This window comes from Nicotiana tabacum, chromosome 8, assembly GCF_000715075.1.
Source record: "Nicotiana tabacum cultivar K326 chromosome 8, ASM71507v2, whole genome shotgun sequence".
In the NCBI taxonomy this organism is placed as follows: Eukaryota; Viridiplantae; Streptophyta; class Magnoliopsida; order Solanales; family Solanaceae; genus Nicotiana; species Nicotiana tabacum.
Window position 1 is genome coordinate 174,536,947 of NC_134087.1, and position 11,639 is coordinate 174,548,585.

General features: G+C 40.7%; 1 protein-coding gene across 1 annotated transcript; it reads left to right on the forward strand.

Annotated features, from left to right (window-relative positions):
• Positions 1 to 741: 741 nt before the first annotated feature.
• On the forward strand, positions 742 to 2,254 carry LOC107777992 (uncharacterized). The gene has a single exon (XM_016598167.2). The coding sequence runs from the start codon at positions 751 to 753 to the stop codon at positions 2,194 to 2,196; it is 1,446 nt and encodes a 481-aa protein (XP_016453653.1). The 5' UTR covers positions 742 to 750; the 3' UTR covers positions 2,197 to 2,254.
• The last annotated feature ends 9,385 nt before the right edge of the window (positions 2,255 to 11,639 follow it).

Genomic DNA, 11,639 nt, shown 5'->3' on the forward strand with positions numbered 1-11,639 from the left:
TCTCATCTAAAAGTTTAAGCGATTAGAGAAAATATACTCATTTATTTAATTCTCTCTTCAACAGATAATGCTTGCAAAAAAATATGGCACAGGCCAGTAGAAACACTATTTCAAAAGTTTTAAAGAAATTAAGGTTCTGATAATTTGCAGTCACATTGTTGAGTAAGTTTGAATTGTTATGCATGGCTTTAGAATGCTCTATTAGCGTGAGAAACTTTCTTTACAATGAAAGTGTCACAATTAAAGTGCTCAAGTCAAAAAGAAAAATGGGCACTTTAATTGTAAAGAAAGTTAAATTGGCGTAATTTAGGTGCTCATTTCATTTATAACTTGTTATTGAAGGAAAGTATTAAACATTTTTTGCACGCCTAATTTACGTTATTGTAGCAGGTTACATGTTTTATTCTACAATTTATTAGTTGCACTTAGTATAGATAGTATATTTATAATTTATTTTAGATGATTTAAAATATAATTTTTTTTTTATACACTGTCAGCATATAAAAGTTGAATTTGAATATCAAAATATACAGACATAAATTTAAGTCTAAGTTTTAGAAGAAAAATACTACATTAAGTTTGAAGTCAGTTCAGCACATGTGAGGTTTTCAAACAAGGGAAACTTGAAAAGATTTTTAAGGAAAACCATGTGCATTTGAATAAGAAATGGATCTGACCATTACTATAATTAACTTAGTTATATTAACTTGAAATCAAAATGATGAAATAACCAAACCTAAAGCTTTTCCAATGGGTTTGAAGTATCATTATTCCAACAAATCCAATACTTCTAATAAGTTTCTTTCTTTAAGAACTTCAACTATTCTCATCACAACTCTCTTCATTGCTTCTCTTGTCTACTTATTTTCCCCTTCAAGAAATTCATTGGACCATCAGCGAGGTTTATTTCATGGCGATTTGCGCGACGCAAAATTTCCATGGAATAAGCTTTCATTTGGACAAAATTCTGAGAAGCTGAAATTAGCAGTTTTTTCAAAAACATGGCCAATTGGAGCAGATCCTGGAGGCATGGAACGACACGCGTTTACATTATACACTGCACTTGCTGCTAGAGGACATGATATTCATATTTTCACTGTGCCATCTGATAGGAAATTTCATAAAGATATTCATGTTGGTAACCTTCATGTTTATTTTGCAGCTAATGATCATGGCTCACTCAATTGTTCTTTAGCTTTTGATATATTTGATCAAGAAAATAGGGTTAGACCTTTTGATTGTGTGCACACTGAAAGTGTGACACTACCTCATTGGCGCGCGAAATTCGTGCCTAATGTGGCAGTAACATGGCATGGAATTTGGTATGAGATTATGCACTCAAAGCTATTTCAAGAACTCTTTGAAGACCACAATGGACAATTATCATCAGGGCCTATGACTGAACTTCAAGAAGCAATGCCAAAACTTGTCGATGAAATTAAGTTCTTTTCGAGCTATACTCACCATATATGCATAAGCAATAGTGCAGGGGAAATTCTTGTAAACATTTATCAACTCCCTCAAAGAAATGTACATGTTATACTCAATGGAATTGATGAGACTAAGTTTGTCCATAACCCTATATCCGGAGCAGATTTTCGCGAAAAAGTTGGGATCCCATCAAATGTTAGCTTGGTATTAGGAGTTGCTGGAAGGTTAGTAAGGGACAAGGGACATCCACTTCTTCACGAGGCGTTTTCATTCATAGCCAAGCGCCATCCTGGAGTTTTCCTGCTAATAGCAGGGTCAGGTCCGTGGGGAAAAAGGTACGCGGAATTAGGTCAAAATGTGAAGGTTTTAGGTGCATTAGAGCCCTCAGAACTATCAAAATTTTACAATTCAATTGATGTGTTTGTAAACCCTACTTTGAGGCCTCAAGGACTTGATCTTACATTAATAGAAGCTATGCATTGTGGAAAACCAGTTTTGACACCAAATTACCCAAGTATAACAAGAACTGTGGTTTTGAATGAAGATTTTGGTTACACATTTTCACCAAATGTAGGCTCATTTATAGAAGCATTGGAGTCAGCAATAAGAGATGGTACAGCAGTTTTGCAAAAGAAAGGCATGGTTTGCAAGTCATATGCACTTTCAATGTTCACAGCTACCAAAATGGCATTGGCTTATGAGAGGTTCTTTCTTTGTATGAAAAACACTAGATATTGTCTATACCCTCTTCCCACAGATTACTAAAGATTTTTTTATTAAAATGTTACATTTTTCTTGTATACGAGATAAAATAAGAAACTAATTCCTCGCAATTGAATTTCAAAACTTCATTGGAATATTACATTTTTCTTGTGTACGAGGAAAATTAAGAAATAACTCCTCCCTATTAAATTTCAAAACTTTATTGGAATGTTACTTTTTGCTTGTGTACGAGGGAAACTAAGAAATAACTCCTCGCTGTTGAATTTCAAACTTCTTGAGTTGAGGGTCTTTCGAAAATAGCCTCTCTATTCCCTCGGAGTAGGAGTAAGGTTTGCGTATACACTACTCTCCCCAGACCCCCACTAGTAGAATTTTACTGGATCATTGTTATATTGATGGTAAAAAAGCGCTACACGTAGAATATTGGAATGCTGACATGGCATGGCACGTGGGACAATGATACAGCGACATGTGACTTTCTTAATTAATAGGGAAGAGAAGGCACGAGAAGAAATACCCACGAGACGGTATCGAGCCTAACAATTGGCAAGGAATAAATAAGGAATAAATGATAAAAAGAAGGAAAGATACATGAATCAGAAGTAAGTAAGAAAAAGGAATCGGAACAGATATGAGGCATTTATAACATTAAATACGCCAGTAATAGATATTCGAAATAATGGGCAAATAATATCATTAATGCCCATAAGCAATCCAAATTATGTGGGAAAAACCGTTACTATTGCATATTCCTATCTAAGGATATGAAATTCTATTTGTAGGGACGGATCTGAGACAATATTGAAATATACTCTTTACTTTTCTGCTTTCCCGAAATTATATACCTTGACTTTGCAATTTGTCTATCAATTATTTCCTAAGTTATTCTTATTAATTTCCTTTGATATCATTGTGAAAGTAAAGTAAAACTTGGTTATCAGTAACCCATTTTCTTCTAAAATTAGATTTTAGCCAAAAGACTTATATTTGGTTAAATTAATTGGTTCTGTTACCGGGAATCTGATAATCTTCTCACTTTCAAAATTCATTTTTCTGACAAACGATCATGTCAACTGCCAACGACAATAACCAACTGAACCAATAGGAGGGAGAAACTCCACCAATCCCTTTACCACAAGAGTCTCATCGACAGTCCCAAAAGGGAACACCTCAAGATCAACATCACATACGAATGGTCAACAAGGGGACGAGCAGACAGTTGAAGACGCATTAAAACAATTAATTACAGAGCACGTCAACAACACCCTTCAAGCTTTTGTTAGTGGATTGCCGACTATGCCACCAACTCCCCCTCCAAATAATACTGCGACTATAGAAAACTCACGCTCGGGACTTGCTAATTTAGTAAGCGGAGGAACTCCAAGTGAATCTCGTGATGGAAGGCCATGTACACCAAATAATTCTGATTTACAAAGTTTGGTTCTAACTTTGTAGAAACATCTGAAAGAGCAGAATGATCGCATAGAACAAATACCTGTCGTACCACCCATGATTAAAGGTGTGGATAATGATAAATATTCACCACAGCCCTGGAAGCCAAGCGCAACACCTTTGCTGACTCCTAAAAAGTTTAAAATGCCTGATATTCCAAAGTATGATGGAACAACCGACCCACGAGATCATATAACTGTGTTTACAACAGGCATGAAAGGCAACGATTTAACCAAGCAAAAAATTGAATCAATGTTGGTCAAAAAATTTGGCAAAACACTCACGAAAGGAGCACTAACATGTTATTCTCCCTTACCAGAAAATTCTATTGATTCTTTTGCTGAGCTTGTAGATTCATTTATAAGAGCACATTCGGGAGCTCAAAAAGTAGAGAAAAGGATGGAAGACATCTTTAAAATAAAACAAGGGGATACTGAGCTACTCAGGGAATTTGTGGATAGATTTCAGCGTGAAAGGATAATGCTATCGCGAGTACCTGATAATTGGTCAGCCATGGCGTTCGCAAGTAACTTAAATGAAAAAAGCTTAGAAGCCATGAGAGACTTAAGGAAAGATTACGAGAATTCCCTGCTACAACATGAAATGATGTGTACAATAGGTACAGTACGAAGTTGTAGATAGAAGAAAACACGATTACTCAGGTAAGGAGTGATGTAAGAACAAGTTCGAGACGACCAGAATATGAAAAGAGGTCCGGTAAAAGCAGGTATGAACCTTACATGGGACCTGCAGGATGAGATTCATGCTCTAAGCAAGAAAACACATGGTATGATTCTAGAGCAAGACATAGACATACAGGTTCATCATCCATGTTCGAAAAAGGGCAAGATGCGCAAGACAATAATGCTAATACAAATGCAAGGATTGATAATTACAGTTTCAATATTAGCCCTTCTGAGTTGGTAGATGTTCTAAGGAGTATGGGAGATAAGGTGTAGTGGTAGAAAGAAATGAGATCAACCCTAGAAGAAGAAATCTAGATTGCTGGTGCGAGTTTCATAATGACCATGGCCATAAAACAACATATTGCATATTATTACATGGTGAAGTAGAGCATTTTCAAACAAGGCTATTTAACTGACTTGTTCAGTGAGAAACGTAAGCAATCTTATATTAAGAATAGACAAGAGCCTCTGAAACCTTTGTCACCAAAAAGAACGGTTTGACGAGGTCAACAGCATGACATATACGGCTGCAAAAATAAAGACATCAAAAGTCATAGTTACTCATGGGAAGCGAGTTTGTCAAGTTTTTTAGGAAAATAGTATAATACTTGATAATACAGATGCATATAGCTCGATAATTCCTCACAGTGATGCACTGGTAATATCTTTACTTGTACATGATAATAATGTGAACGAGTTTGGATTGATCTAGGTAGCTCCGTAAATATTATTCTTCTGAGAGTGGTAAATGAGATACAAGCTGACGACAAGATGGTGTCGAAAGCACATAATAATTCGAGCATTGTCACAAAAGGGGAAATAGTGCTTACCACATTTGCAGAAGGAGTTGTCAAGGATACAAAATTCCAGGTGATAGATACGGACATGGCTTATAATATGATTCTTGGCAGGTCGTGGATTCATGTGACGACCCGGCAAGTCGTCTCATGAGTTACTTCTTCGTTTCCCCTATTTATGCTTCTTATTACTTTGTCTATCGGTTGTATATGTGATCGGGTTGGTTGGTTGGGGTTCGAAAAGGAATTGGTAAGGTTTGTAATACTTAGTCTCTTGTGAGGAAGCTTAAGTTGGAAAATTCAATCGGATGTTGACTTATGTGTTAGAAGGCTTGGATGTGAGTTCCGACGATTTGGATAGATTCGGGAGGGTGATTTGGGACATAGGAGCATGATCGGAATGAGTTTTGGAGGTTCGGAGTAGATTTAGGCTTGAATTGGCGAAGTTGAGATTTTGACGATTTTCGGTTGGTAGGAGAGATTTTGATATAGGGGTCGGAATGGAATTCCAAGAGTCGCAGTAGTTCCGTTGTATCATTTGAAATGTGTGTGCAAAAATTTTAGGTCATTCGGACGTGTTTTGGTCGGGTTTTTATCAAAAACGGAATTCGGAAGATTTTGGAAACTTAGGCTTGAATCCAATGTATTTTGGTTGATTCGGTGTTGTTTGGGGTGTTTTGAAGATTGGTACAAGTTTGAATAAGGTTAAGGGATATGTTTGTGCTTTTGGTTGAGGTCCCGGGGGCCTCGAGGTGATTTCGGATGGTTGATAGAGAAGTTTGAGATTTTGTGAAGTTGCAAATTTTTCTGCTTCTGGTATTTTCAAACCTGCGGATTGGGGACTGCAGGTGCGATGTCGCATATCCGGAAGAGGGGGTGGCAGAAGCGGGAGCTAGCGAGGTTGGAAAGAACTGCAGAAACGGTTATGGACCGCATCTACGAAGGCGCAGGTGAGGATATATCATCGCAAATGCGGAGTTGGGCATTTTAAGGGATTTTCGCAGAAGAGGTTCAATTACCGCAAATGCGGTACAGCAGAAGCGGTAAATTGGCCGCATATGCAAAAATGCATGGGCCAGAAGGTATAAATTGTGTCCTTCGCGATTTTTGAGCTATTTCACCATTTTTTTAGTCGACTTTAGAGCACTTTGGACGATTTTGAAGAGGAAAATCTTGGGAACTTCATTGAGGTAAGGATTTTGGACCAACAACTCATTCTTATGGTATTATTTCACAGATTAGAGCAATAATTAATGGAATCTAAGGTTAAAATTGGGGAAACTAGGGCTTGGTATTAGAGACCTAGACTTGAGGATTTGAGGGACCTATTGTGGTCAGATTTAGGTACTTTTGATATGTATGAACTCGTGGGGTGATAAGAAATCCATTGATGTAAAAATTATCGAATTCTGAGACATGGGCCCAGGGGTCGGTGGAGGCCCGATTCGAGTAGAGGTCGATTCGAGGGCAAAGGCGTCGCGGAGTAGTATTTTTACCGGTTTGAGGTAAGTAACCATTGTAAATCTGGAACTGAGGGTACAAAACCCCGGTATTTGACTTGTTTTGATAATTGCAGTGACACACATGCTAGGTGACGAGAGTGTGGGCGTGCACCGGTAGGGATTGTAACTTTGTCCGTCCCATAGCGACTATTAAGATGCGTACTTGATTTGAAATTTTATGATATCCCGTATTTTAGAAATTTATAATGTATTGTGGGTTGTATGCCATGTTTGGGGCCTTGTGCCGACCTGTTGAGACCCTTAGGGGCATTTTTACTGTTTTCCTCACTCTATTTGTTTGAAAGCATATCCTCAGTCATGCTTTACTTGTTTATTGTCAAAACTAGTTTTTATCACTCTACTTCTTAAAATGTGAAAACTGTGTGGGGCTGAGTTTCCCTGATTTCCACTATTATAATCGAGTGGCTGTGAGGTTAATGATTAAAAGAGAGGTTGAGGACCTAATGGTGAGGATTATATATAGATCATGGATCGGGCTGCACGCCGCAACAATATTATAAGTATATATTATGGATCGGGTTGCATGTCGCAACAATACTTATATGGATCGGGTTGCACGCCGCAGTGATATATATATTGGATCGGGCTGCGTGCCGCATTGATATGATGCTTGGGCTGTAGGAGCCCCTCCGGAGTCTGTACACCCCCAGTAAGCGTAGTCGAATATATACTATGGATCGGGTTGCATGCCACAGCGGTTACTATGATTATTATAGTTATTATTATGAGATATTAATTAGGCCGAGTGTTGAGATTGTGTACTGAGTGACGAGAGCTGACTCACAAGTGACTGAAAGGCTGACGAGAGGCCATATTCTAAGTGATACCTTGCCCGAGGGGCCCAGTTATGATATGTTCACTGATTTCACTCTTCCTTTAAATAAGCCTCTATTGGACAAATTGCTAAGTATATGATTTCAAGTATTTAAACTGAAATTGATGATTTCACGACGAATCTGGTTTTAAACTGTGGAGTTTGATCGGTTATCCTGTTGTTTATTTATTTATATGATTTTAACTGCTCGTCACTGCATTCAAACCTTATTTACTTTAGTTACTTACTGAGTTGGCGTACTCACGTTACTCCCTGCACCTTGTGTGCAGATCCAGGTATCCGAGCGGTAGAGTGAGGATCCTCAGCTTATCCAGAGTTTACCGGATATTGCAAGGTAGCTGCATTGTGTCCGCAACCCTACTTTTTCTCCTTCCTATCTTGTTCTCTTCTGCATATTTTTAGACTTATGATGTACTAGACAGTTGGATGTGTATTAGAGGCTCTAGACTTGTGACACCAGATGTTTGGGTTGTGTTGGTTTATGTTTTATTTATTTCTGCACATTTTTATTATTTTAAACACTTATTATGAAAAAATTGGTAATAAACCCGTGTTAGAAAATGGTTTATTAAAAGAAAAGGGCTATGATCTATGTTTAGGTAGGCTTTCTTAGTAATGTGATGGGCGTCATCACGACCGGGTATTTGGGGTCGTGACAAGTTGGTATCAGAGCCTAGGTTCCATAGGTCTCTCGAGTCATGAGCCAGTTTAGTAGAGTCTCGTGGATCGGTACGGACGTTTGTATTTATCCTCGAGAGGCTGCAGAACCTTTAGGAAAAACTTTATATTCTTGAAATTCTTGTCGTGCGAATCTGTTGATCCGAGTACTAAACTTCTATTATTCCATTCTCCCATAGATGGTGAGAACACGTGCTACCGGGCAAGATGGACGACCTCCAGTACCACCAGCTGGGGACACTAGAGGCCGAGGACTTGGTCGAGGCCATGGTAGGGGCAGAGCAGCTAGGGCTACACCTGCGGATCCACCAGCTGCCCTAGTTCAGGATCCGGTCTCAGTTGTGGACGCTACCGCAACACCAACTCAGGCACCAGCTGTGCCCATTATGATTCTAGGACTTTAGGAGGCTTTAACTAAGATTTTATCTGTCTGTACTGGTCTGGCTCAGGCGGTCTCAGTTACTATGGCCACAACTACTTCTCAGACAGGGGGAGGCACACAAACTCCCATTGCTCGCAACCTAAGCAGGTTGTGCAGGGACTTCAAACACCGAGGGCAGCATCGACTAGAGAGGTTTGGTAGACTTCAGCCTCCAACTTTCAGCAGGGCAGAGGGTGAGGATGCCCAGGGTTTCTTGGATAAGTGCCAGAGGATGCTTTGTACAGCAGGTATTCTAGAGACCAGTGGTGTAGCTTTTACCACCTTTCAGTTTTCTGGGACTGCCTTCACTTGGTGGAAGGCGTATGAGAGGCGTAGGCCTGTTGGTGCAGCGCTCCTTACCTGGCAGCAGTTCTCTGTTCTCTTTCTGGAGAAGTATGTGGCACAGTCTCGCGGAGAGGAGCTGCGCAGGCAGTTCGATCAGTTGCGTTAGGGAGAAATGACTATGACACAGTATGAGATGCGATTCTCTAAGTTAGCTCGGCATGCGGTCTGGTTGGTTCCGACAAATAAAGAGAGGATTATGAGGTTTGTTGATGGTCTCACACATCAGCTTCGAATTCTTATGACTAGGGAGAGGGTGACAAGTGCTACTTTCGAGGAGATTGTTGACATCGCCCGTGAGATTGAATCAGTTCGCTGCTAGGAGCGAGAGGAGATGGATGCTAAGAGGCCTCGGGGATATGGTAGCTTTAGTAGTGCTTCTTCGAGGGGTCAGTTCCAGTAGGGCAGAGGTCGTCCATTTAGGCAGGATCATTCAGCTCGCCTAGGTTATCATAGGGCATCGTCGGGTCATGGTTCTCACAGTTCTCATTAGGTCCATTCATCACTCAATGCCCTTCCAGCCTAGAGTTTGTCTCGTGCTCTATCGTTTCAGGGTTCTTCCATGTCAGGTCCTTCTACTGGTCAGTCCGGTGTTAGGGGTTCCCTTCAGTCCCCATCTCCAGCACCGGGAAGTTGTTATGAGTGTGGAGTGTTTGGGCATATGAGGAGGCAGCGTCCTCGTCTTCATGATAGTTCGTCTTAGCAAAAGGGTCAGCCCTCAACTTCAGCTCCAATTACTTCACCCCCACCCACCCAGCTAGGGGTGGAGGTTAGTCAGCTAGGGGTCGCCCTAGAGGGGGAGGTCGATCAGGTGGTGGTCAGGCTCGTTTCTATGCCCTCCTAGGTAGACCAGATGATGCTGCTTCATATGCCGTGATTTCAGGTATTGTTTATGTCTGCCACAAAGATGCCTCTGTATTATTTGATCCTAGTTCCACCTTTTCTTATGTGTCATCATACTTTTCCTGTTATTTGGATATGCCCCATGAGTGTCTTGTTTCACTTGTTCATGTATCTACTCTAGTGGGTGATACTGTTATTGTAGACCGTGTGTACTGGTCGTGTGTGGTGACTATTGGGGGTCTGGAGACTCGAGTAGATCTTTTATTATTGTGTGTGGTGGATTTCGATGTCATTTTGGGCATGGATTGGCTATCTCCATGTCGTGCTATTCTAGACTGTCATGCCATGAGTCGAATTGGCTATACCGAGTGTGCCACAGATCGAGTGGCGAGGTTTGACTGATTATGTTCCTAGTAGGGTGATCTCATTATTGAAGGCCCAACGTATGGTTGGGAAGGGATGTCTTTCGTATCTAGCCTGTGTGAGGGATGTCGGTGCAGAGACTTCCAGTATTGATTCTATCCCAGTTGTGAGGGATTTTTTGAGGTGTTTCATGCAAACCTGCTGGTCATGCCACCGGACAGGGATATTGATTTTGGTATTGACCTGGTGCTGGGCACTCAACCCATTTTTATTACGCCATATCGTATGGCACCAGCGGAGTTGAAAGAGTTAATGGAGCAGCTTTAGGAACTCCTCAATAAGGGGTTCATTCAGCCTAGTGTGTCACCTTGGGGTGCGCTGGTTCTATTTGTGAAGAGAAAGAATGGAACTATGAGGATGTGCATTGATTATAGGCAACTGAATAAAGTAACAATTAAGAACGAGTATCCTTTGTCTCGCATTGATGATTTATTTGACCTGCTTCAGGGAGCGAGAGTGTTCCCCAAGATTGATCTCCGTTCGAGTTATCACTAGTTGAAGATCAGGGACTCAGATATTCTTAAGACAGCTTTCAAGACTCTATATGGTCATTATGAGTTCTAGGTGATGTCTTTTGGGCTGGCCAATTCCCCAACAGCGTTCATGCATTTGATGAACAGCGTGTTCTAGCCTTATCTCGATTCGTTCGTCATAGTCTTCATTGATGATATTCTAGTGTATTCGCATAGTCAGGAGGAGCACGCGGAGCATTTGAGAGTTGTGTTGCAGAGATTGAGGGAGGAGAAGCTTTATGCAAAATTCTCCAAGTGTGAGTTTTGGCTCAGTTCAGTGGCTTTCTTGGGGCACATGGTTTCCAGCGAGGGTATTCAGGTTGATCCGAAGAAGATAGAGGCGGTTCAGAGTTGGCCCAGACCGTCCTCAGTCACAAAGATTCGCAGCTTTCTTTGTTTGGCAGGCTATTATCATCGGTTTGTTCAGGGATTCTCATCTATCGTATCTCCCTTGACCAAGTTGACTCAGAAGGGTGCTCTATTTTGTGGTCTGATAAGTGTGAGGAGAGCTTTCAAAAGCTCAAGACAGCCTTGACCACAACTCCAGTGTTAGTTTTGCCATCAGCTTCAGATTCATATACTGTGTATTGTGATGCTTCGCGAGTTAGTATTGGTTGTGTGTTAATGCAGGAAGGTAGAGTTATTGCTTATGCTTCTCGTCAGTTGAAGCCCCATGAGAAGAACTACCTCATTCATGATTTGGAGTTGGCTGCCATAGTTCACGCATTTAAGATTTGGAGGCATTACTTGTATGGTGTATCATGTGAGGTGTTTACTGATCATCGTAACCTCCAGCACTTGTTCAAGTAGAAGGATCTTAATTTGAGGCAGCGGAGATGGTTGGAGTTGCTAAAGAATTATGATATTACTATTTTGTACCATCCAGGAAAGGCCAATGTGGTAGCCGATGCTTTGAGCCGAAAGGTAGTGAGAATGGGGAGTTTGACATATATTCCAATTGGGGAGAGATCTC

Coding starts and splice junctions, on each gene's coding strand:
- LOC107777992 (XM_016598167.2), top strand. CDS start 751: ATGGGTTTGAAGTATCATTATTCCAACAAATCCAATACTTCTAATAAG.